Source organism: Aythya marila (assembly GCF_965140915.1).
Source record: "Aythya marila genome assembly, chromosome: 21".
NCBI lineage: Eukaryota > Metazoa > Chordata > Aves > Anseriformes > Anatidae > Aythya > Aythya marila.
The window spans coordinates 4,595,963-4,622,619 of NC_139062.1; the positions used below are offsets into that span (position 1 = coordinate 4,595,963).

A 26,657-nucleotide genomic window follows, 5' to 3' on the forward strand; every position below is an offset into this window, starting at 1 on the left:
CACTTTGCACTCTGCTACACTTTCTATTTGCAGGTCTCAGAATGTTTTTCAAATTTGCCTTAAATCACAGAGCGCTTTGGGCAATTAATAATTAATAAGATTTTTCCCTTTTGTTTGCAATAGAGGAATTCTCTGCCTTTCACCACAGGGAGGATGCCTCTCACCTAGTTTGTGGTGTTGGCTACACGTGAGCTGCCCTCCTCCATTCTGTTATGGAGAGAGAACCACTGGTGGGTACGGTTCCTCTGCCCCATTCATGGTTAGGGCACAACCAGGATAAATTGCACTTTAGCGGAGTCTTTTTCTCTCCATTGGCTAGCTCAGATGTAGACATCTTACACTGTACAAGTCTGAAATGAGGTGAGAGAAATCTCAGCCTGTAGGACAGTCCTAAGGAGAGGGATCTCAGTTTTTGAGGAAATCCTTTGTTTTCTAAAACACTACTTTAGAGTTTATTTAGCCTTTCAGTTTTTGATCCTTTCACTCCAATATGACTCCCTTACCTCCTTCCACATGTAACCAAGTCTTCTCAAATCATCTTTTTTCCTAAAATATGGACATCAAAGACCGATCTCTGATTGGACTAGACATGCTCTGAATCTCAGCAAGAATGTTTTTCAGAAGTCTGAAGAGTGTATTGGCTTTAATAGTCTTTTAAATTCTTGCCACACCTCCTGTTCCCACCAGCAGTCACAGCAGAAAGCTGTGGAGGACTGGGGACACATACTAAGTTACTGTCTGTTAAGTTGGGTCACAGTGGCACCACTGCTGGGAGAGAGCACTAGTTAATGACATCTCTTCAGCAACAGGAAGGTTGCCCAGAGATTACAGACCCGGTCTTCTTTCTTAGGCCTCTGCTTGACAGGCTGGATGAATAGGAAGCAAAGAGGCTTACCTGTCCCTTGGTCTGTCTATCAAGGAGGGTTCCCTCTTTGATTTATACATTTGGCACAAGGTCTTTCTGCTGTCTACTGATGGCCACCAGCAGAGGAGAAGTGGCTTTCCAGAATGGGCAAGGGTGAGGGCTGTCTGCCATTAGGGAAAAATCACTTTTATGCAACTGGGGTGTAGGTGCTTTAGGGAAAGCAAACTTTGCTGTTGTTTTTTTTTAACAAAAAGGCTAATGTTTCTGCAGTGAGGAGGCAGCAGCAACACTGGAGCCAAGAAAGTCTCCAGACTGAATTTGCTGATTGCATTTATGATACTGGTTTGAATAATGCAGGCATTAGCTTATTGCACTCACAGGAGATGGAGGTTAGATCAGCAGAGTTCTTCCGTGACTACTGGTGGCAATGGGAAGAGGAAGGTGAGCGCAACTGCTGTTCCTAGGTCGGTCTGTGGAAATGGACCCTGTTGTGTTCAAGGACTCCCTGTAGGAGAACAGACAGCTTTGGTCTGCTCTGCTCTCGCCCATGGCACTGCCCTTTCACCTGAGTGGCATGAGGACGCCCTGTCACAGATCATCCTTTTCAGAGGGGGATCTGATATCTCTTCATACTGCTGCTTTCCACGTTACAAAAGCAAGGACACATAGGGAGTACCAGAGCAGACATGCCTTTTTGCTGTACTCTTCGTTGTGGATCACTTTCTGAGGGTACCAGGGCTCCCCATTGCACTTACATTTGTCCTGTTTAGTATTTACATTCTCATTTCAGAGCTGGGATTAGCTTGGCACTATCAAATCCTTAAAGCCCACCTGGAGAGGACTCGCTGAGGACAGAGCAGCTAGCTTCTCAGCTGGTGCAAGCCAGTACATCTCCATTCAAATCAGAGAAGCTGAACCAGTTTGCAACAGCCAGGATCTGGCCCAAACATGTAAAGTGCATGCTGGGACTAGGAGATAGGCTCTGGATTGTAATGAGCCAGCGTGCAATAGCTGTGTATCACAGTGGAGGCAAGAGCCAGGTGGTGAAATTTCTTGGCTCAGGTACCAGGAGCTGATGTCTCTGACTTCTTGCTCCAGTGGGAATTTTCCTTACCAATTAATTAGTGATTGTTTTAAAAGGGACACTCATGTCTTTCCAGAGGCAGCATTCCTGAGTGCTAACTTACTCTGTGAAATTGGCCGAACCAGATCATTTTAGTACTTCAGATTACTGGTGTGTAGCCTCAATTACTGGGTAAAACACTTTGAGCTTCTGCCTGAAGAAGTGGCCTTGTTCTTGTTCACTTGTGACAAAGGAGACTTGAAGTTTCAGTCCTGCTTTACATGATTTCCCCATTACAAATACCATTCTCTCCAATGATAACCCCTCAGTGTTTTTAATAAAAGCCCCTTTCTCTCCTTTTCTTCCTCCCTTTCTCTCCCCCAAGGAGGCAATTCCCTCCCTCCCCTTCGGCTCCTAAGATCCCGTCATGGCAGATCCCAGTGAAGCCAAGCTCGCCCTCCAACCCTGCTGTTGCCAACCACAACAGCAGCAGCGACATCTCACCTGTCAGCAATGAGTCCACCACCTCCTCACCGGTCAAGGAGAACCACAGCCCGGAGGGTTCCAAGGTCAGCTGCCATCTGCTGAGCGCCGAGGAAGGCAACAAGGCGGTGATCGATGTCAAGAGCCAAGTGCGGATGGAGGTGCAAGGCGAGGAGGAGAAAAGGGAAAACAAAAGGAATGAGGAGGAGGAAGAGGATGATGAGGATGATGATGTGAGCCACGTGGATGAGGAGGAATGTCTGGGTGTCCAGACTGAGGACCGGAGAGGAGGGGATGGGCAGATTAATGAGCAAGTGGAAAAGCTACGAAGACCTGAGGGGGCCAGCAATGAGAACGAGATTGACTAAAGCACTCTGGCTTTTGCTGATGCTGCTGTACATCTTCCCTAGCCTCCTGCACTGTCCCCGGTGCCTCTCCCATTTTGTGGAGTGCCACCATCCCTTCCAGTGATTCTTCCATGATTGACCTTGAGTAGGGTCATGATTGCCCAGTGAATAAGGTGGGCCCTGTTTCACCACAAGGCTGTGCAGCGTTGCAGTGGCTTCTTCTCCCCTCCCAGACCTACCTTCTCCCCATGAGCTGGGGTCACTGCCTAGGCTGGAAGACCAGTCGCCTTACCATGCCCCACAACTACATAAGTCCCCTTACTAAAACTCTCAGCATCTCTCCTGAAGTGGTCAGCCTCTTTGCTGCATCCTAGAGTCCTTCCATTCAGTTTCAGAAACTTTTCTGTGCCGAGCTCTTTGATTTCACAAGTCTTTAATCTCCACATAATCCCCTAGGCAATTTTCACTGTTTCCCCAAGTACCTGTTTTATTTCTCAAACTAATTGGTATTCTGTCACCAAAAAAGAACGGTTTAATCCTGAATTCCTCACCAGATCTCAGTCTCAGCCACCTTCTTCCAAGCCTTACGTCAAGTCTCAAATTCCTGAAACTACCTAGCATTTGAAAACACTAAATTTCTTGTGGGGTCCAAAGAACACTATTTCCACCCCACACGCTCCCTTCCGCTCTTCAAACTGGCCTCTTGCTTGGGACCAAGTCCAGGTTTCATGGCCACAGTAAAATGCATGAGAACAGGTGGCTTTGTTACTGATTGCTCCCCAGTAAAAGAAGGCTTTAAAAGATGACCCCACTCATCCCAATTACTACACTTCTTCCTCCAAAGAGAAGGAGCTCGCATCAGTTTTTGACATCTTACATTTTATTTATAGCTGCCCTGAACGAGATGATATCAGATGCTGAAATAATTGGTTAATTTTGAATTGTTGCAATGGTTCTTAGCTTGTTTTTCTCCCTAAATGAGGAGAAAACCCGTATTAAATGATCAGTTGAGACCTGCACCTACCCAGTGACAGGCACCTGCTTTAGCAAGGCAGTCTTTACAGAAGAGAAAACAATTCCAGCTCTGAGGTACACCGCTGGCCCTTCTTGCCCAGTCCAGCCTTTTTTTTTGCCCCATTGGGGCTATATACAAATTAAAACAGTGAACTTTAAAACCTCTCATTTGCAGCATTGTGTTCTCGGCTGTTAAAATGGTGGTGTCCAATTATATTATTCACTGCATCAGAGCCTCTTAGCGGAGCAATTCTTGTAACAACTGAGTCTCACTGTCCTCACCAAGCAAGCGTGCTCGTCTGTGTGATCATGTATAGATTCCAAATATAAAATACGATTGTATATAATTGTAATAAATATGAGTTACCACTATTTAACACCAGGCTGTTACTGGATTACTGTGGCTCTTTTTTGAGGGGAGAAATATGGAGAAATAATTTGTGCAGGGTGGTAAAGGGAGGGAAAAGGGGAGGTTACAGAAATTCAGTCTGTATAAAATGTTTTCTGATGGATGTTTGTGGTTGGCTTGCTTTCTAGCTGCTCCAGTCCTAGGTTGTGTCAGCAGGAGGCAGTGTAGAGAATGGTGGAAGTGCATTATAAAGTACAGCACAAATAGCTCCAACACCACCGTAATTCTAGGTTGCCTCCGTTGTTGCAGAGGGCGAGATGATGGATGGATCACTGGTGAGTAAAACGCAGCTCCTCTGGTCCCCGTCCTCCCAGCAGGAGGCTCTGCAGGGTGCAGAATGCGGCGCAGCGCTCCCTTCCACCCTGGCAGCAGGAGGTGCTGAAGGCAGCGTGTGAGATATCCCATGGCCCCGAGGCTTATCTGCGGGCAGGGAATGCTGTGCCGGGTCCCATGACTGGTCTCTAACCCTGCCATGTCGGCACAGAAGCCATTGAAAGAAGTGGTGTACAGCAGCTCCTCGCTACTGCAGCCCCGTCGTTGCTCAACAGAAGTGTTTGGCTCCCTCCTTAAAAATGAGGGATTTACTTGAATCCTGAGTATTTGGGTGTCTGGTACAGAGTGACATTTTCCTGCTCAGGGGGAGTGAAAGGGACCTTCATATTACTGTATTTAGACCTGCTGCTGAATGTGATGATTTCTCATTCCTTAAATGGACGAATATCTTCCCCAGGAGTGAGTGAGTGTGTGTGTGTGTCTCCCGCTCCCTCTCCGTCTCTCTCTCCGCTGTTTAACGTTCACAAAGAACGTCACGTTTAGCTAAAACAGGGCAAATTTGAAAGTGTTTAAAAGGACAGGCTTTTATTAAGGGATGGCACTTTTCATTTCTCCATGCCAAGAATCCTTGTGAGAAGAAAACACGACTGAACGCAGGGATGTAATGAAAAAGTGTTGTCCTGCCTGTGTACATTTTATATACATAGAAGGTTTTGAAAATAGAAAGTGCCTGGACAACAGCAGTTGGTGAAATGTGGAAAATATGTTGCTGAGGTATGTGCCTTGCAGAGTGACTTACGAGGTTTACAGTACAAGCATCCCTGCGGGTTCATTTTTCCCCCCTTTCCTTCATGTTCCCAGTGTTCAATTAATTTACCTTAAGATTTCTGGTGCAGAGTAAAAGGCAGTTTTCCTCAACTGCCCTTTTTCCTCCCTCAGCTTTTGCTCCTTGCAACCTTTACCAGCTGAATAGGTCACGTTTTTTCCTTACCCCAGCCCCATATGAATCACAGAAAGCTCCCCCGTAGCCCATTGCTCAAAAATTCTGACTCTGGGCCTCTGGCTGCTGATGGGGTCTTGCGTACTTCGTTGAAGAGATCCAGCCCACCAGGAGGGAATTTGGAAGAAGCCAGACCTTCTTGCCAGTAGGTATTTTTGGGAATCATGAGTGTTATTCTTCAGCCTCTAACTTCTTGCCTTTCTTTCCAGCATAACAGGAGTTTCAGGGCAAGTGTTTTGGTCCCAATGAACCATGTAGTCTGCCTGCTAACTTGTGATTATTTTTTCTTTTTTTTTTTGGCTAGAAACAAGCTTCTTGTATCAGCTGCTGTCTAGCTCACTAGCTAGTAGGCACTGAGATCACATCACGTTAACTAAAGGTGACCAGGTAGCGAACCCTTTTTCTGCAGAACAAGACAGACAGCACCGGCAGGCAGTCACTCACCAGCTGCATAATTCAAGGACTGTATTTTAGTGTAACCAGCCTGGGCTTTGGCAGAGAAGAAGACAACACTCAGGTTGGTGAGTTCAGTGGGTTCGCAGCATGGTTTCTGTAGGTTCTTGGTACAGGGTAGAAAATGGGTGAAGGGAGCTCCCTCTAAACAGTGTCATTTGGGCACGTTCCAGTGAAACCCTGTGAGCCTGTGCTCTCCCCTAGAGGAATTAACGTCAGGCTGGTGCTTTCCAGTAATTTAAGGATATAAAAGCTCCCTTTTCAATAGCTCCAAGAGAAACACGGGGAACTCAAAAAAATGTGACAAAGTGTGAAAGGATTAAAAGAGACATGTCTCCTGATCGTCTTTGTCCAACCTTCCTCACCCCTGGATGTGACAAATCAGCTCTATGTACACCTTTGTCAGAAGCAGGAACAATTTTCTATTGCCTTTTGCATGGCCAGGGTGTTCCCTAACAGTGTTTGGGATCAGAAAGGAGGTGGATTGCAGGGTCCCTCATGCTCTTGCTAATTTGCTCTATGACACTTTGCAGAACCTTTTACTTGTAGCGTGCCTCAGTTTCCCCATGCAACAACAAAAAGTACTGACTGGTGAATGCTGAGTTGCGGCAAGAAAAAGCAAACTTTGGGGGCCAGGTATCATGCCAGGTCCTGCAGCTCACACCAGAGCCCCAGCCCGTTACCAGCTGTGCCCTGCAGCACACTGCCCAGCTGCACCCAATGTCCCCAGCTGCTGATGGCCAGGGCTGCACAGCTGTGGGAGAGGAGCTGCTCCCCCGTCCTGAGCAGTCTGTGCTGCCCTGGCTTCGAGGCAGACATTTTAGACCTGGCCTTTGCACGTTGTGACTCGGCTGGTTCTGGCAAGTAAGTGCTTTTTAATAACTGTGTTCTCTCTTGGTTTTGTCCTCGGTAGACTGGGGGAACTGGCTGCGTTTCCAGTGGGCACCTCACCCTGCGGTGGGGTTTGCTGGCAGGGCTCCCCAGCTCCCCCAGTGCGTGCTGGTAGGAGGCAACGTGCTGGGCTGCTGGCTGGGCAGAGACATGAGACAAAACCCAGTCTGTGTCCGCCTTGGTGCTCACATTTGCAGTGCCTTCTACAGAAACAGAGGCTGCCTGCCCTTTGGTGTGGCACTGTGATGCTTGGGGGAAACCAAGGCAGGACAGCAGGGCCAGGGTTGCTTTTTGGTGCAGCCCTGCTGTGTTCAGGTCGGGGTCTCCATGCCTGGCCAGAGCCTTCACACCCAGCAGGCTGTGTGTGGAGCACGTGAAGTGTTTCCCAAGGCTTTGGTGACAGGGGGCTTTGGAAGGTCCCTTCCATGTGGTGGAGTCTTTTGTGCAGCACAAACTGCATGTGGTGGTGAGCCAGCACACCAAAAGCTCAAGGTGAGTCTTCCAGCCTGGACTCGGGCTCTGTCCCACTGCTAGTGCAAACCAAGAGAGGGGCTTGGCCTCCAGAGATAGGAAATGTAAATAAACACTGCTGGAAGGTGAAACGGAGGAAATGATTTACCTGAGGGTGCAGGAGAGTGTCCAGCTTCCTTCATTTTCCCTTTCATCCTCCTATCTCCCAGCCCGTGCTGCTTCATCGGGAGCCAGCCTTTGTGGTCACCCTTGAGCTGTGTCCACCTGGTATGCTGATGGGAGGCTGGCCCTTACCACAGCCTACGCTGTCAAAAAATAAAATAAAATAAAATAGTGCAAGTGTAGCTAAGGTGAATCTAGGGTAGCAGGGAAGAGGGAGGATGGAGGGCAGGGCCCAAGTCCTTCCCTTGCTGTGCAGCAGAAGCTCTGAGCTGCGCACTTGTAGATCGAGGGGCTGGCATGGTCTCTCACAGCTCAGGGAAAAAAACAATCCCATCCCCAAAAGGGAGCAAGCACTAACCTAATAAAGGCACCAGCTGGACGAAGGGAAAACCGGCTCTTTGGAAAAAAAAAAAAAAAAAAAAAAAGCTCCTTTCATTAGAAAAATAATATATTTCATCCTAATAAGGTAAAAATATTTGAAATGGGGCAGAAGTGAGCACTAGGCAGCATCTGTCAGGCCCTTTCTGGAAAGGGGAAGATTATTAAACTCAATTACAATTTATTTTTGTAAAGTGTCTTTCAGACTAAAAATCTCCCCAAATGCTTTGCAAGGACTGCTCAGGGGTTACTTACAGTATGGAGCATCTTAGAAGAATGCCCCTGTTCCCCCCCCCTAGTCCCTCTTAAGTCCCTCTTTTCTGCATCTGCTGAAGGATTTAACCTTTTTTTTTTTTTTTTTTTTTTTGCTTCTGTATTTGTGCAAATGATGAGAGATCTTTCGTGATGCTAGCTGCAAGAACATGCCTGAAGAGGGGCTGGGGGGGGAAGTTGATGTTGCATTTTTTGGTTTCAGATAAAATACTTGCTTCTCTCTAGGACTGTGTCTCCCGAGCGAGGAGGTGATTGCTGGGTAGGGCTGATTCAGAGCATCGACGAGTACAGCTGGTGCATTTGTTGCCTATTTTTCTTTTCACGTCTGTCACTTTGCCAGCTTGCTTGTCTGTCTCTCACTCTGTCTGCTTGGCGTGGCTGTTCCTACAGCATCCCCGCTGGTGTTTCAGCCCTCCGTTGTGCCTGCCTGTCTCCTATTGCCTGGTGCTCTTCCCTTTTGCCCCCTACCACTTCAGACACTTTCAACTTTGTCCCTCCACTTAGATAAGCTGGCACTGAGGTTTTTTCATCTGTGTGGAGCCAGAGCAACACCTCTTTAAAATTAATTTCTGTAACGATTTAATTAAAGTAGAGGAAGTTTTGGGGTGGACATCCTTCCATCTCCTTGAACAGTTTACTTTAGTTAAAGCAGCTTAAACTGACGTGTGCATGCACAAAAGGCTCTGTGCTGAACTCCTGCAGCTTTCCGACGTGGAGGATCTGCTCTTTGCTCCCTGCCCTCAGACAGCACGAACAGCAGGTGCTGTTAGTTGGTAACACCAACTCTTCCACCACAGCAGACACAAGTTTTGGGTGTGAAAGGGAGGTTGGGGCTTGCAGTCTGATCCATTCCCCAGAATGAGCTAGGTGCTGGGAGCTGGAACATCACGCTGTTACACCTGGGTTTTGCCTCCTTTTGTTCCCAGCTCTAAAATCCTGAGGCAGAGCCCAATCCCTTGCATACAGCAGAGGAACACCGTGCATGTCCCCGGTCCCTGCTGGCTGCGGGGAGCCCTCTCTGTGCAGGTGGCTCCATCCCAGCCTTGGGGACAGACAGGGGGACACGCTGCTGCCCGGCCACCAGCCAGAGCTGCTTCCCCTCCGTCCCCTGTGCACAGCCGGGATGGGGCTCGCAGGGTCAGTGCCTGGTGGCTGGGCGACCCAGCTCGGTTCCCTCTGACTTGCTTTGGGTGCAGATCTTGGCTTTGTTTTATCCTCAGTGATGCTGGGGACTGTGGGGCTCTGGTATCTCAGCAGAGCTTGGCCTCGGGATCACAGGAGAGTCCCAGGGACCGCTGGTGACAGCAAGGGCACGGGGCAGAAGCTGTGGGTAATGAGAGCACGAGGCAGCACCCAGCCCTGTGGGAAGGGAAGGGGGCAGGGAAAGGCTCCTTAGTCTGCCTGTCAGATAAATCTTTGTCTGTTTACTTAAATCCTCAGTGTTTCTTCATTTGTTTGTTTAAAAGTTTCCCTGCCAAAAAAGAGCAAAAGGAAGGAGGGAAGCCGCCTCCATCGGTCACCCCTCCTCATCGGGATGGGGCTGGGGCACTTCAGGGACAAGAGCAGGACCCGGGCCCAGAGCACCCAGCCCCGCTCCCATCTGCTGAGCCAGCACCGACCCGTGCAGTAGGACGTGCGGTAGGGATGCCAGGAGCCCCCCTCCATCCCCAGGGCCACGACGAAGAACTTGTCCTCCCTTCCACCACCCGCTGGAGCTGCAGGTGCTGAGCAGTGCCTTTCTGCCCCCCTTTGCCAGCCCCCAGCCCTTTGGGAGAGGCTGCTGCCTCCTGAGTGAGGAGCTGGCAGCTTGCAGGTACTGGTGAGCTTGGTTCAGGGCAGCAGAGACCCGAAGAGCAGGGCTCTCTGCCCGAGAGTTGGATTTGAGCTATTGTGTCTACAGCACAAAGATGCATCGTGCCTTTCCTTACGGGTGTCGTGCATGGCACTGAAGTTGTGTGCAAGGCCTCCTGTGTGCTCTGCTAGAAGTAGACAGCCTAACGTGTTTTTTTTCTCTCTAGATATGTGAGACAAAAAAAAGTTGCATGATCATGAAAAGCCATGAAACTATGCATACCCACAGAGCAGCTGGCTTACAGATACCCATAAAATATAACAGGTGTAAGAGATGGCAGCCGTGCAGGTCCTTCACAAGCTGGTGTGTGCTTCATTCACCCGGACTGGCAGACTCCCCTTGTCCCACACAAGCACTGTGCAAACCTGTACCCGCTGCTCTAAGTGTGCCAGTCTTGTGTGCAGATACCTTCGTGCATGCTCTTGCTCTTCCCCAGTTTGGTCAAATTAAGCCAAGTTCGGCTTTGGTTTGTAGAGAAAGACAGAAATCATTTATTCATTTGCATGTTTGTGTATATGTGAAACTCAGAAATTCCCAGCTACCTGTTGGCTTTTTGTTTGGAGTAGGTGTGAGCCCGAGAAGTCTTTCAAGTTCACATTCCCATTGAAGATGATGTGAGAGTTCATTGTCAAGTCTTAAAGCTTCAGGCCTCTGGAATGCGACTGGGGGGGAAGGGAAGAGGGAGAAATTTGCTTGGCTCCTCTCCTCCCTTTTCCCCAAGAGCTTCCCCTGTGGAAGGGCTTCCCGTGGCTGTTCAAGGAGGCACCTGCAGCTCTGAGAGCACGGGGCTGTGCCCGGGTGCAAGAGCTCAGAGGTGCAAATCTCAGCCAGGACCCCAGCAGCTGATGCAGTCTGTGGGCACCACGTAGTGGGATTGTTGGTGCAGAACCTTACTGCGTGGAAAGGGTTTGGGCTTTGCATTGCTATGCCCAATGAAAATATATATATGTATTTTTTTTTGGGTGAAGATTAAGATATTTGTTATCTATTAGCTACTTGTTATCTATTAATGGCTGTTTTCTGTCTTAGCTCCCATACCTGAACAACACGGACTGTACCAAAAGTTGGCTCGATTCTTTTTTTCCTCTCCATTGTGCGATTTTTTTTTTCCTTTTGTGTCTGTGTTTTGTCAAAGCGTCCATTTCTGGCCTCTTGTCCTGTCACAGGGATGAGGCTGTGTTAGAATAACTCTTGCTGGTCTTCTAAGAGAGCTGGGAGCCTCCAGACCCCCCGCCCCTGATCAGGGGCAGGTCCCATTTCCCCATCAGTAGGTTTCTCTAAAGCTGCAGCAGCAGGTATGCAAATCCCCTGCTCTGCCCTGGGGACTCTCGTGAAGCTGGGCTCCCCGGGCAGCCTCCTACCCAGGGACTCCACCAGTGCCCTTCTCTGCTAAAATCCTCCTCCCTTCCAAATTTCATTCTCTAGAGGCATGAAGATGGGCTCATCTAACCGCCCTATTTCCCTAGCAGGTCTCCAAGCCTTTCTTAATGTCAGTCTGCTGCAGGAAGCCAGCGCTGAGCCTCGGTCCTTCCAGCTGGAAGTTGTGCCCAGTATGTGTTGTGCGTCATAAAGCTGCCTCTCCTCTGTACCAGCAAACATCAGAATTCCGAATTTCCTTCTGCCAGGGTGTAGGAGGCATTGTGCTACCAGAGTAAATATCCTCCCGGCCAGGCATGCTTTCCTGCATTCCCTGCTCAGCTGAGCAAGCTGTGCAGGGTTTCTCTGGGCACCAGCTCTGCACACCTGCTGCTGGCTGCCCTCGTGCTAGACTAGCTGTAAGAAGTAGTTGGACAAATTGTGATGATCATCTTTCTAAGGCACCAGGGTGGCCATTACCCTTATTCTAGGCCAACACGGATATTCTGTTGTCTTTGTTTCTGTCCATATCAGTCCGTATGGCTCCAGCAAGGACAGGTCTGTGTGCTTAGGCTGGGCTAGGCATGCTAATGGCATCTAAAAACCAGGGTGATGGGAAGCAGCAGCAGAACCATCTGCTCTCCTATTCTGTGTCCTAGCATACTTTGAATGCTGTTTCTTTGAGGCAATTGAACTTTTGCTGCCTGTATTGGTTTAAAGTCTATGAATCATCTGGAAAGGAGAAGGCAGGGCTCCTCTGCTTGAGCTGCACATTTGGGCTGGTGCCAAGGGATATTCCCTCTGTGGGTGCCTGTGTTGGTGGGTGCTGCGCAAGGCCCATAGTGTGCTGAAAAGTGGTACTGAGTACCTTGTGTAAATCAGGCAGTGTAAATTTTGTGGATGTGTGCGTAACTCTAGGGACCTGCACTCCAAAACCACTGTTAGAGGGACAGGCTTGATGTAATCAATACATAACAACAGCAGCAACTGCTCAGTTTTTGTCCAGACTTCCAAACAAGCAGCATCACCAGGTGCCCGCTGCCACTTTGCCTTCCCTGCCCGAGGCTCCCCAAACGCAGGGGCTGGATGCAGAGCTGCAGAGCTGCACTGTCACAGTTGGAAGGGCTTGGAACAAATGCAGTAGTTGAGGCTTTGATTTGCTCAACTCACAGCTTCTCCCACAACTTAGTCATTCCTTTACGGAGTGCAGTGAGAGCTCCGCAGAGAGCAGGCAAGTTCCAGCAGGAGCTTTCAAACCGTGAGTCGTGTCGTGCCCCCCCCCCGGAAAGGCAGTGATGTAAATATCCCGTGTGCTGTGGGCAGAGCTCCAGTGAGAACAAACCTCTGTGCTCCAAGGTCGGATTAGGAGCGTGTTCAGATAATGACATCTGAAAACAGGATGGCTGGGAGCTGCAGCAGAGCGACCAGGGGGCTTTGAAAGAGAGAGGAGTCTAATCCTCTCAGCTAATAAGGAGGCAGCTGCTGCCAGTGCGTCAGGCTTGGCAAGCTCTGCTCGCTGCTCCTGGGCTGACCGGTGGCAGGGAGGACAGAGGCGCAGGTACCCAGCTGCTGCAATGGTGGGGGACATATGAAGCAGGAGGGGGTTTCTTGGCTTTCTTTGGGTAAAACAAGACCTTTGTCATTGCTCCTTGCCCCCTCACCCCCATAGCACAGGGCAGGACAGGCAGCAGAGCAGTGTTCCCCGCCAGGCCAGCTTCTCGGGGCAGGTTTGGCCCTGCAGAGGCTGCTGTGGAGGCCGAGGGGCTGGCTGCAGACACCCAAACACCCACCCGTGGTGCAGAACCTCCCAGGAGCTCAATCCTGGCATCTGCTGCCTGTCCCCGTCTGCCTCGCTCAGAGCAGGGCCGCTGGTATGGCCCTGCCCAGGCCTGGCACGAGTCTCAGGTAGGAGAACAGTGGGGACAAGCTGCATCCAGTGCCCGGGCTTTTATCTAATCTCTTGTTCCTTTGCAGCCAGCGCTCACAACTGCTGGATGGGCTGCACCACGGCGGTGCTGTGTGGCACTGTGGATGTAAGGACACCCTCTTGCCTGGAAAAGACTTTCACATCTCCAGGGGCAGTTGCTTCACTTTGCACATGCCACGTACGAGTATCAGCAGCAGGAGGAAGCTATGGAGTGGCCAGGTAGGAATGCTTTCCTTCAGATCCTGATGTATGGCATGCAGATTTATGTATTCTTGTGCTACCAAAATATTATGGCTTCAGCACTGCATTTTAGTGTTTATTAGTGGAGTTGGCAGTCCCACCCCTTCCATGCAGACAGCATGTTCCATTCATGCTCCGTTTCTATTTGCTAGGGTGACAGTCGAACATGTATTGACTTAGTGAGCTTTGAATGTCACTGTAACATTTCAAGTGGGTTACAGCAGGCAGAGTGCCACTGTGGATCCCAGCTCACCACTGTGAGTTTGGAGGCCAACGTGGGAAGAAAGAAGTCAAAATGCAAGCAGCTGCATCTCTAATTCAGGCCCCCATTTAGCAAATCACAGAGGTGTTAGCATCGCTTCCATCAGGGGCCCTGATGAATACTTCAAATAAAACTGCAGGGCTGCTTAAAAAGTTTGAAGCCAGAGTCTGTAAAAAGAGAAGCCTGTTCTTTTTGCACTTATCACCATAGTGCTGGTGCTAAAACAGTGGCTGTTAAAATGGGTGCAGGGACATTACTGGGACCGTGGTGCCTTAAAAGACCTGAACTGCTCCAAGACTTGTTAGCTGTCCAAAAAATAAAACACCTCCTCAATCAAGAAGACAACTCGATCACTTGAAACTTTGTTGTTTTTTTTTTCCAGTTTTTATTGAGTGAAAATGTCAAACCTTGCATCAGTCATGCAAAAAAAAATCAAATAAATAAAACACATATATTAAATTTCTAATAGCACTAAATTCAAGTGGAAAAATATTCAGTTCTTAATAACGCAGGTGCTGAAGAGACCAGATTCAAGTAAATCAGAGCACACCATCCTGTTTAGGGTGTTTTTTTTCACTTTCTGCATTTTTGTCTCAAAACCTATATATATATCTATATATCTATATATATGTATATACATATAGATATATACACACACACATATATATGTGCATACATATTATTTTTATATTTATATATATACACATACATATTTATAAAACATTAAAAAGAGCATTGGTGGTTCAAGCATTTATTTCCCCCCTCCCCCACGGAAAGAAAAAAATAAAACAACAACAAAACAAAAAAATTACACATTTAAAATTCAAAATGAGCTAGCAATGGCTTATAGTCCTAGTGTGCAATATGGATATTACAAAAGGCTAGAATTCTCCCTCTTTGTCTTTTTTTTCTTTTTTTTTTCTTTTTTTTAAAGTTTTTTTTTTTTTGCTACATTGGAAAAAAATTTTTTACTTTTTTTTTTTCTTTACAAAATTCCTTCCACGCAGACTTTAATCCAGTTGAGTTTGTGGCTAGAATGAACAATCTAGTCAATAGTTTTTATTTTATTTCATTTTTTGCTCTTCAGCAGTGAATGGTAGCAGAATCAGGAGGGTCCATCTCAAGGTTTATTTTGTTTGTTTTTCATTTTGTTTTGGACAGAACAGTTCCGTTTCCTCTCTCCTCTTTCCCCCTCCTCATACAGTTCGTTGAATCTCTCTCTCTTTCTCTGGTCAGTCTTTTAAGCACTTATTTCAATAGCATTGTATTAACAGTCCTGTTGATATGATAGCTTGAAGTGAAAACCACCTTGCTGTCATAGGGATCTTTGTGCTGTTGGGGCCTTTGTTCAGAAAAGCACTTAAGCAAGGGCTTAAATCTCTGCCGGATTGGAAGGCATGTGCTTAAGAGTTTTGCTGAATTAAAGCCTTAACATGGCAGAATAAAAAGACGGGTTTAACTTTGACTTTGTTGTTGTTGTTGCAAATATAGACGTAGTAAGAGCTTTACAGAAACAAGGCTTGGAGAAGGTAGGACAAGAAGTGCACCGGGGGTGGGACGAGCCCGCTGCCAGCTCTGGCTGCGAGGGCAGCGTGGCCACGGCCCTGCCAGGGAACCCTGGGGGACCCTGGCCCTCTGGGGTCGGCCCCACACGGGCACCGAGTTTAGCAATAACCTGCTGGGAGAGAAATCTCATACCCTGTGCCAGCTCCTGGAGAGGAGGTGAGAAAGGACTGGGAGAAAGGCTGAGACGTCGGGGAGAAGTAGGGTGCCTTGGGGGAGAAAATGGTGTGCATAGATAAACACAGGCCCCTCTGGCACGTGCGGAACGGCCCCGTGTCAGCACGGATCCCGGCCCGGTGGCGCTGACCACACCTGCCTCAAGCTGCCTCTGGGACGATGACATCGTCCAGCTCCAGCCACCAGCACCCTCTGCCCCTCTCCTCCACACCCTGCTGCTTCCCACACCGTCCCGCAGCGACGCGCTGCGTGGCCACTGCTGCGATGGGGCTGGGGCAGAGGTTCAGGTGCCGTGCCTGGGTGTGGGTTCCCAGCCGGTGGCAGCAGGGACACGGCCCCTCTGTCCTGAGTGCTACCGAGTGGCCGAGGTGAGCCCCGGCCTTGGCACCGCCACCGGGCTGCCCCGCACACCCTGCTGACAGCGCTCACGGGTGGGTTTCACCTAACGCCTGCAGGATGCGGTGCCGAAGGCCGTGGGCTCGGTCCTGTCCCCCCCCAAAAGTCAGTGCCATCCATCAGGGTGGTTTCAGTGGTACAGAGTAAAAAACAACTACTCGGCAAGATGGGGCGTGTGTTACGGCCGAGGGTGCCTCCTGGAGCCCATCACCTCGGTATCTGGGTAGTTGAGTATGGGAAACATGTACAAGTACAGAACCTGCAGCAAATGCTGGTAAAATCAGGATTTTTTACCCCATCCCAGTTCTATAAATTCCAGGCCCTCGTTCCCTCACTCGGCCCCAGGAACGAGAGCTTCATTATATTCAAGAATCGGGTTGTGCTAGAAAACACACAACTGAGGGCAGGGGATATACCAAACAAAACAAAAACAAACAAAAAAAAATGAAACCCTATAAAAATAAAAGCCACACAAATAACTGATAGAGGAAAAGAACTCCAAAGTATTAAATAGACTACAAACTAGTAATAACAATATTTCATTTGCTTTGTTTTCATTTGTTTCATCTCTACAAAATTCAAGTTAAAATTCGGAATCGTGCAGCTCCGGTCAGTGCTAGGAGTGTGAAGTCAGCCTCAAAACATAGACTTAAGGCCCCCCTCCCCTGCCACCCCCTACAAACAAACACTAAATTGAAAAAAATAATAATAAAAGAGAATAAAAATTGCACACAATTAACCGTATCTAAGGGCTGTCCAGAAGGCAGGTGACCCCCCCTCGTCCCCCTGGCATGGGTTGTCTCTCTTTTGTTCTATATATAGGAATAACCTTTACAGGAAAAATACTGTACAACTTCTTAATATTTTTTTTTTGCCTTTCTTTTTGAAACATTATCTGAGCATTCTGTCCCCACATTTACGCAGCTGATCTGCTTGTTTATAAATCAGACCTGATCTGCACCAGTTCCTTAGGGAAATAATAATAATAATAAAAAAAAGGCAACCTAAACTCCTCGAGGCTTTTTTCTGTTCAGGGTGGAAACAAATTATGGGGATCCCTTGGAGCTGAAGTGCTCTTGGAGGGGGGGGGCTGCATGTCATCGGAAAAAAAAACACTAGATTTAAACAACAACAAAAAAAGGGGACAAACTTCAGACACAAGGAACCTTTTGCTAGGCTGGTATACTTACAAACTGGCACTGAAATAGCTATTATCAGAACTAATTCATACAGCTAGTCCTTCTGGAGCCTGTGTTTATGTAGACAAGCCCTCTTTCTCAGACTCAGGTGAGGATTTGGGGTCAAACAGCTACTGTCTCACCTGTCAGAGTCCTGGGCAGCCTCCTGTAGTGTGTGTTCCCAGACTGGGCTAGGAAAAGAGAGCAGGGAAGTGCCTTGTAACCAGGGGAAAGCCCAAGCTTCTGGAGGTGGCAGGTCCCAACGTGGTAATCCATTTGCTCGTGCAGTGCCCTAGCTATTAGCCCTACTTGGCAAAATTTATCAGCGTGGACCCAGAAATGCATTCATTTTTTTAGCTGGACTACATCCTGGCCTCAGCTGGCATCTCCCCCATCTCTCTGGGCCACGTAGGCTGCAGCAGCCTCGTGTTTTGTGGCTGCAAACCCCATGCCTGGGCCAATAGCTCCGCAGGTGCTGCAGAACAGCCCCTGCTTAGTGCTGAGCAAAGGAGACCCCAGGCGGAGCAGAACGTCCCGCGGGGGGACCCTGACCACCTGCCTGCCTTCTCCTCCCTCCGCAGTGGCGCCTTCACCTTCTCCCAGAAGTCACCAGAGCTACATTTCAGTCCATGCAGAAAGCCAGACTTGGCCGTCCCCGATGAAAGGCCGGGGAGGAGGGCTTGGGGGTGTGGGGACATACCTGTCATGGTGCGACTGCGCGGGTCAGCGAGCAAGTAGTATTGGCAAGGCTGCTTTAACGGCTGGGACGCTCTCCTGCGAGAACGGCGCTCCTCGTGCTGCGCCGCGGCACAGCGTGCCAGCTCACAACCTCCTGACTCAACCGAGTCCTCCTGAGATGGGGATACTGAAGCACCACAAAAACGCCTCGCCCTCCGCGGAGGGGAGGCACCTGGGGGTCGGGATGAGATGGAACTGGATGGGAGATTAACCCCAGTCCTCCAGTGTGACAAACCCTTTATCTGCCCGCTGTGCCCTTCCCGAGTTACTTCAGCTGAATCCCTACAGGCAGAGCAGCAGGGATGGGGAGAGGTGCCCTACAGCTGCAGACAGAGAAAGTTTTACAATATAAATAGCATTCAAAATTATTATCATTAATAGTAAAAAGGATCTGGAAGAACAGAGGAGTGTCCCATTCCCACCCCTGCTCATTCATTAATGCGTCCTCATTTATGTGACAATAAATACCCACTCCCACCCTTGCTGTCTGATGCCATCCATTTAATGCTGGAGAAAGGAGAGAGAGAGAGGGAGAAAGGGGGGGGAGAGAGCGCACCCCTCACCCCCTCCTTCCCACTGGCAAAAGCTGAGCTAGTCGTCTTTGTGACACCAATTCCTTGCATGTTATATATGTGTGTGTGTGTGTACATTATATATATAGAAGAGACACACACACAAATATATATTTCTAAAATTCATTACCTGTTGTTCCCACCCACCCCCCTCCAAGAAGTGGAGATTATTATTAATATCGTACAACTGAAAACATGGAAAAATAAAACCCAGAAAGAAAAACGGGGGGGATAGAACCCCACCTATAACAAAGGGTCCCCAGATGGGCGCAGGCCCAACGCACCATTCGGGGGGCAAGGAGAAGCAGCTGGTACCCTCGAGGTCCGTGTCTGTATAAAAGGGTATTTTTTGGCTGCGTCCTGCCCCCGTGTTCTGTGATCTGCAGAACGAAGTGATGCAGCACCAGTCCCGCTGCGAACCTGTCTCTTATGGGGCCTGTGGATTATGGGTTTCCTTCCTTCCTCTCTCTCGTGCGTGTGCCACGGAGTTTGTTTTTCATTTGCCATCCCAATCTTTGTTCTTGCCTCATATGGGGTCCTCTTAGTAATTCTGTGTAAGAGCAAAACCAAACCACTGCTGCTGTTGTCTCTAAGATTAAGGAGAAGCTGCTGGAGCAACGGTAGAGGCTGGGGCAGCAGCTGGAGCCGGAGCAGGAGTTGAGGCTGGAGTAAGGGCTGGGGCTGGCTCGCCCTGTGGCCTGGAAGCATCGCCATGGTCTGTGGAAGAAGCGGCCTCCTCTGGTTCCCCATCATCTTTAGTGGCCAGGCCCTCAGGGTCGGGCAGCGATTCTTCAGAATCTGTGTTCAGATCTTCCTCTTCATCATCCTCCTCGTCGTCGTCATCGTCATCCTCCTCTTCATCATCCTCCTCTTCTTCGTTCATCTCCTCCTCGTCATCCTCTTCGTCCTCTTGGGAAGAGTCATCCTCGTCCTCCACATCGCCGGAGCCAGACGCCGCTGCCCCCCTCTCCTGAGGGGTGGTCCCGGCCCTGCTCGGGGACGGACCCTCAGTGGCTTCCGACTGCTTCTTGCTGAGGTCCAGGGAATCATTGAGGCCCACGCCTGCCGCGTTCTGCAGGAAGAAGAGGGAGCTGTTGTTGTCAGTGCTGAGGTTGAGGGAACTGTCCAGGTTGATGGAAGAGTTCTGGATGTCATACTCGAGAGTGGAGTGGGCGAGGCCCTCGGGGCCGGGCGAGATGGCAGGCAGCTCCCCTCGCTCCTGCTTCTCGTGTTTGCGCTTGTGCGAGTCCATCTGGGACATGCCCACCACCGTGTGTTTGCAGCCAGGGTAGGTGCAGTGGAAGTGGGAGCACTTGAGTTTGTACTTGCAGTCAGGCACCTCGCAGTCCACGCTTGAGCTGAACTGGCAGAAGCCAGCAGCGCTGATGACGTCCTGCTTGCCGTGGTGCTTGCGGTGGGCTGTCACCTTGGTGCTGTCAGTGCAGCGGAAGCCGCAGCGCAGACAGTGGAAGTGTGTGCTATTGCCAGAGAACTGACAGTCTGGGAAGTTGCAGCTCAGTGAAGACTTGAAGCGCTTGAAGTCATCCAATACCAGGTTGTCAACGCGATCGTGGTGCTGGGCGTGCTTGTACATGTGGGTACGGCCGCAGAACTTGTAGCCGCAATTCTCCCGCGTGCAGTGGTAGTGGGTAACCTTGAGAGAGAATTGGCAGCTCGAGTCCTTGCAGTCCTCGTAGAGGTCGTAGCGCCGGAATCCCTCCAGCATCATCCCTTCATCCAGCATTTTGCGTGAAGATGCAGTCTTGCGGCGCTTGCCAAACGGGGACATGTCCTCAATAATCCAAAAACGCTTTTTGGCCCCCGAGGCAGTTGGCATAGTGATGGTATTCCCTGAGGAGAGAAAGCGAAGAGTGGCGTTGCTGACAGGCAGGGCTCTCCTCATCCCCTAACCGTCCTGGCAAGCTCTGTACCTGCCAAGGCACAGCTGCAACTGCTCCCACCCAGCAGCTTTGCAGGCTCTAAGGGAGCCTCAGCTCTGCGCCCATGGGTGGCTGGTGCCCGCTGCCCATCGCTTCCCTCAATTTTCAGCACATCCACCTTGCCTCTAACTGCCTTTCTCATTTAGCTTAGTCCCAGTACTAGCTGCTCCTTCTCTGTTTTGCAACTCTCACTTTCTCCTGCTTCTTAGTTATCTCTAGTCCTGTTTTCCTCTTAAATCAGACTTTAATGCAGAGTTTACATTGGTCCAGACCAAGGACCGAGGTGTTTTACCGGAGTTCACTGGGGTTCAAGTGGTGAATGAGTGTAAGTAGTCTAAAAACTGGCACGTGTGTAATGTTTTCCCCTATCCAGGCTCTTCGTGAGCAGGACACCGTAATGCACTGCAACTGCCAAGGACAGCAGGAAGTGAAGGAAGATCCCATGCGTGATTGAAAGTGCAAGGGGGGGGATTTATAGAAATAGGATGGACTTTGGCCAGGAGTCTGCAACATCCCTCACTGTAATGAGCCTACATATTACGATGAGTGCACTTAGAAAGACAGATGGACAGATGTTCAATGGGGCTAATTCTCATCATCACTAGCCAGTGGACTCTGAGAGAAAATACCAGTTCCACAGCTTTCCCTTGGGTCTCAAAAATCACATGATGCCCCTAGTAAATAAAGAGCCCTCATCTGTCTTCCAGTTTCATTCACAGGGCCAGCATAACTGGCTACTGCTCACGTCCCCTAGGATCAAGCCTGACATCAAGGACTCGACCTCATTATATCTGTTAACTTTTTTTTTTTCTCTCCTCTCCCTGCTATTTCCAGAATCAAACCACAATCTCCAGTATCAACATGCAGCGCAGACAAGGTTGGAGGCAAGAAGAATTTCTCACCAGGTGCAAAATTGTAAGTGTAATTGGAAATTATAGCTTGCAACTGAAACGTACTTTTTTTTTTTTTCTTTTTCTTTTTTTTTTTTTTTCTTTCTTTCCCCTCCATCTTCATGCTTAAACTGCCAACCTCTTAAAAAGAGGCATGATTTGTGACATGCAGTGCCTGGGGCCTGAGAGTCCAGAGCAGCTTGCATCCTCATCTAGGAGACTGAAGAAACAGTCATTTGTTTGAATGTTGTAGAATTATTTTTTTTCTGGCTGATAAGCAGGTATTAAAAGTGATGGATGCTATTTTCGCCATATCTGGCCCTTCGGTTGACAACCCTTTAAACGAAGGTGGCGATTATCCAAGGAAGCCTCCAAAAGTTAAACTGACACTACTGATAGATGTAAGTCTACGGGCAGGGTAGCAGCAAGCTAATCTCGTACAGTGGGCTGTTCACGTGCCTGGGCTGTACAGATTGCGGGGTGAGCAAAGAGCAAAAGATTTTCCACCCCTCGGACTGCAAGTAGGGATGCCAGCTTGGGGCATCCGTGGTGAGACCACTTTAGTGACTTTTAAGGGGGTAGGAACTGCTTATTAAGGCTAATTTAGGCAGCCTACCAGTGGAAGAGTAACTTTCTATCACTATCGGGTTTATATTAGCAAACTTAGCTATAGAATCTGTGACCACTGTCTGCTCCCCCTTGCAAACATATTGTAAAACACACTTCTGCTTCCAGGCAGATCACTGCCTGCACTAATCACTGCTATCCAGATCAACTCCTTACTCCTTCATTTAAAAAAAATTGCAGCCAAACCACCAAGTCTTTCATCGTTAATATGGGTGGTAATCGTGTCTGCCTTCAGACAGCAATACAAGATAAGACATTTTAGAAAAAAAGATGGACTATCTGCAAAATAAGAAGAATTTAGATTTGACCCGTTTTAAACTCGGTGTATCTGCCCAGCTCTTACAACAGTTCAAACAGATGTATTTATAACTTTAGTTAAACCAATTTTGTTTTCTCATACAGCCAAAGTTTCAGAGCAAGTGTATGAAACAGAAAGAAGATAACCTACTACACTCATTAGCCACTAGACAGAATTCAGTCCCTAATGCCCAGCTGAAGATTACAAGCCTCAACAGATTTAATCCCAAGCAAACCTCAATGGTAAGAGCATGCCATAAGCTTGTCTTTAAAATTAATATTAATGTAAACATTCAGGAAACTATATGAAGATCTACAGGTAAAAAGAAAAGAAACTTAAAAATATATAATTAGAAGAAAGCACAGCACAAAGGTAAGATATTTCAGGTCACATGCAAATCAGTTAAAAAAAGGGCAAAAAAATGGTTTCTTGTGTATTTTGTTCCTTGGAACACACTGCTCTGGACAGGGCAAGGGTGCTTCTCCTGCCACATCGTGTGACAAAAACCTCTGAACTTCCAAGTAGAGCTGGTCTTCCAGCCATACTCCCAACCATTCGCCTTGGATTTGCACATTACTACACATGCACACACTAAAGCCAGCAGGAAGAATGACTGGGACATTTATAGGCTGCCAGAATCCTCTTTAGTGTGAACTTTAAGCACAAATATGTTCTTAATTAACTAGAAAAGAGCTGGGAGTTGGGAAAAGAAGCCAAAGCTGAGACACACCCTAAAAACCATTCCCAGCTGGAATGAGAATCCCCAGCCTGAGACATCTCTGATCTTAGTCACACATGGGAAACATGGCAGCTTGAAACTAAAACTCTCGGTGTATTTTCTGCAGCTGTAAGAGCAGATGCAAATAACAGAGTGTGAGAAACAGCCTGAGATGTCTGATGATGTCATGGTAGTGACACTGACTGTACTTCCCTCTGTTACTTGCACTGGGGAAAGCAGCTCTGAATTTTATGGCTTTATATATGAATAGGAGGCAGTGAAGCTTAAAGGAGCTATAAAAATACTGGAACTGGGTACCTTGTCAGACATTCACCTGCAGAGATGTGTGCAGCAGACTGATAGGCCCTGAGCTGGGTGGCTTACAAGATCTAAGCTGGAAGTTCAAGCCCCATAAATGCTACATGAGCAAAAGTTTGCTTTGTGGCCACCCTGCTGTTATTAAGAGGCAAAAAGTGGATTTTAACTGTGGATTTTGTTAGATTTATCTCACGGTTTGGAATTGGTGGAAATCGCTCTGAATTTTTCACAATGATTTGCTGTGGTTTTGGCTGTGGTTACTGCATCAGCAGAGAACTGGAGCAGGCATGGAAGGGCCCTTGGATAAAGTTAAGTGTGGCACAGAGTGACACAGGCTTTTTTTACTGACCCAAAGGTGCCGAGAAAAACGTGGGCAGGGTGAGTGGGGAAGGAGATGGGCAAAGGACACTAAGAGAGAAAGCAAAGAAGTGTTACCTGCTGCATCCTGAACTAAGGGAACGTCACTTTTTACTGGAGTTGGAGTGGCAATGATGGGCGAAAACCCAGTGGTGCTGGCGGCAGGCATGACTATGCCTCTGCTGGATCCAAGAGTGGCACTGAGCAGAGAGTATGAGAGACAAGATGGAGAAAAAAGATAGGGGAGGGTGGGAAGGGGAGACCTAAGCAGGGCTTGTGAGAAAGATGGAGGCAGAGGTGGTGGCTGAGGTTGTGGTACATTGTGGGTAGCATCATCGGCAGCAGCAGTAGCAGTAGAAGGAACCAGGCAGCCTGGAGAATGTGGAGAGAAAAAAAAAAAAAAAAGAAGAAAAAAAAGAAAAACAAAAACAAACAAAAACAAAACAAAACAAAAAACACAAAAGAACCAAAATGAGAACCCAGGAGCGGAAGCAATATGATGAAAATGGAAAATACATTCACAAATGTATGAAACAGAATTGTAACAGAGAAGAAATGGAAGGTGAGGAACTGACAGCATCAGGAAGAGGAGGGTTGTCTGTGCAGAAGGTAAGGTGGCTGTAGTGGCGTGGGGGAAGAGCCACAGGCTTTCAAGCAGAAATTCCTGCTTGTTTGGTCCTTGTTCATTTATCTGGTGCCAGCTTGTACCAACTAACAGCCGTGAGGGTTGTCTTACACCTTGGGCAGGTGGACTTGCTCACTACCATTTCCTAGGATGAGTGACTTGGGCTGGATGGTGTGCTGAGAAGGGAGAGAGAGCTAGGAAGTGCTGTCCCACCAGAACTCTTTGGAGGAGCTTTGATGCCATGGGGCACCCACTGTCATGCCCCAGCAGTGTTTGTATGAAGGTAACATGTGGTTAGAGGTGCTATCTGATAACCTTCACCTGTCTGGGGTGGGAAGGCAGAGCAGGAAAATGTATTTGATATTAAAGCAAACTCAGAGAGGCAGCTTATCTAGAATGTATCACCTAACGCTGGGAAGGAGAGCTAAGAGATCCCTGAATCAACACTAGATGATAACAGAATTCATAAAAGAAACCACGCTACTGAAGAGATAATTGTGTAACACGGGGCAGTGGGAGATGGCTACCCATTATCCTTGCAAGCAGGAAACAATGGCAGAAACTTACTGCAAAAAAGAGGAGAATGATGGAGGTCTCCTCTGTGCAACACTTGACAAAGTGGCACAAGAGGCATGAGGCAGGGAGCTCAGTGAGCTGCTTTTATATGTTGCTTTCTGAAGATGCGGTAGTCTTTTTTTCCCTCCTGCATATAATATTTGCTATTGTACAGCCTCTCTGTACCTCAACAGTATCAGAAAAAAATGCCCGACTTCAGATGCTGCACAAAGAAATATAAAAAGATAATGGGAAATGCCAGGGACAGAAGAGCCCTGCAACATTTTTTTTTTTCCTTTTAAATCAGTTATTCAAAGAGATCCACTCCAAGACAGAGGATAAAAACCTCTCTTCAGGGGAGAAGAAAGATATGCTGTTAGTTCATGGACCCTTGAAGTGCACATTCTGACGGATCTCTTCTCAAAAAAGATGGAGGGAGCTACGTTAGTAAGAGGAACTATCGTAAAGCTGGTGCAATTTGTGTTTTAAGGTGCAGTTGTCCTTTGGCCTCTCTTCATGAGTTTATCTCCCAAGAGAGCAGGCAACTGACGATCCATGTCACCCCCCCTTCTTCCTTACCTGCTGATGTACTCTCATTGCCCACTGGAGTGCTGGAGCAGCTGCGGTCCATATTGGAAGATTCAGAGGAGATCCCCCCTGGGCTACAGCCAGTGTAATCCATGTACTCATCTGTTTCAGTGTCCATCATGCTCGGGGGTCCCTGAAAGGAAGCTGGGGTTCCTGATGAGGCTGGGCTGGGTGCCATGCTGCCAACCTGGGGGAGATTTTCATTTCTTGGAGTGTGGCCAATAACCTGCAGCAAGAAAACAGGACGGGGACTTTCACACCAAAAGCACGATGCCAAGACCAAAACCATCTGTCTGCATGTTTATTTCCCTCTGCCACCGCTCATGAGGGATAACTGGAACATGCTCGTGAGTGGAACCCATGGCACTGTGGCTAGGAGCATGAATCTTCCTTCACTGGGAGCTCAGAGCATTAAACTTGGCACATGTATTCTGGTATGTGAATTGTGATGCGCTCAGAGGCTGGGAGTGTTAATCTTGGCACCAATATCTTGGTGTGTGGATTCTGATGCATTCAAAAGCAGGAGGTGTTAATCTTGGCATTGCTACCTTACTGTGTAGGTCCTGCTGCATTTAGAGACTGGGAATACGACTACTGACATGCTTGCCCTAGTGCCTGCATGCTGAGACACGGCGACAGGGGATCGCAGACTGAAACCAGTGACCTGTGTGTCTGCTGCTGTACTCTGTTCACGTGCAGCTGCCGTGGCCTGGCATGGCGTGGTCTCCTCTGGATAGTTACACCTGGGTAGTTACACCTGGGTAGGTACCCAGAAGCAATGTATAGCCAAACATACCATTAAATGCCTACCAAGCACTCATGAATGGGAAAAAAATGGAGTTAGGATGGTTAAATGCAGACAGGCAGTGGCAGTGCAGCAATCTGTGAGCTTTGCTACATGCCCCAATTTGTGGTTTCTTCCTCTTTTTGCTGTTTGCTGGACTGCTCCACGGGCTAAGCACAGCCGTAGATTAAGATGTGCACTGTATGCTCTTGGGGTTGCTTTGGCCACAATTAGTGCTTTTCCACTGCTAATGTGACATGGGATTGCCAGTGAGGGAGGTGGAAGTCAAAACTAGCATTTTCTGCTCTGCGTGTACTAGGAGGTTTAGGGCTCTGTAGTGGAGGAAGATTTGTTTGTTAAATCTGAGTTTGATTCTTGTACCTGAGCACTTAATTTTAAGAACAAAAGCTGCCGTAACAGTAACACCAGTTCCTTGGCATGTGTGAACTCACTAATTCCAACAACAGTAGACTGGAATGATTAACTTTTTGACAGTACTTGACAGCTAACAGGGACCTCTCAGTCCTGTGTTGTGGAATGGAAGAGGGTTCCCATCTTGCTTCTACAGGTAGCACCTTTTGCTTTTCACATACCAGATGTCCTTAGGGTTAGAT

At 48.4% G+C, this 26,657-nt stretch overlaps 2 protein-coding genes across 8 annotated transcripts in view; one reads left to right on the plus strand and one right to left on the minus strand.

Moving 5' to 3' along the window:
* PEX14 (peroxisomal biogenesis factor 14) overlaps positions 1-4,148 on the plus strand; it is a 77,750-nt gene extending 73,602 nt beyond the window's left edge. For both annotated transcript variants that reach the window (XM_082777136.1, XM_082777137.1), the window contains one exon: positions 2,314-4,148. In XM_082777136.1, the coding sequence (XP_082633262.1) occupies positions 2,314-2,779 (466 nt within the window). In that variant the 3' untranslated portion in view covers positions 2,780-4,148. The remainder of the gene's footprint in view (positions 1-2,313) is intronic.
* A 14,394-nt stretch (positions 4,149-18,542) lies between these two features.
* CASZ1 (castor zinc finger 1) overlaps positions 18,543-26,657 on the minus strand; it is a 168,699-nt gene continuing 160,584 nt past the window's right edge. For 5 of the 6 annotated variants that reach the window (XM_082777116.1, XM_082777115.1, XM_082777114.1 and 2 more), the window contains 3 exons: positions 25,251-25,485; positions 23,570-23,863; positions 18,543-20,194 (listed from right to left, as the gene is read on the minus strand). In XM_082777116.1, the coding sequence (XP_082633242.1) occupies positions 18,939-20,194; positions 23,570-23,863; positions 25,251-25,485 (1,785 nt within the window). In that variant the 3' untranslated portion in view covers positions 18,543-18,938. The remainder of the gene's footprint in view (positions 20,195-23,569; positions 23,864-25,250; positions 25,486-26,657) is intronic. The other variant, XM_082777118.1, reaches the window with a different exon arrangement.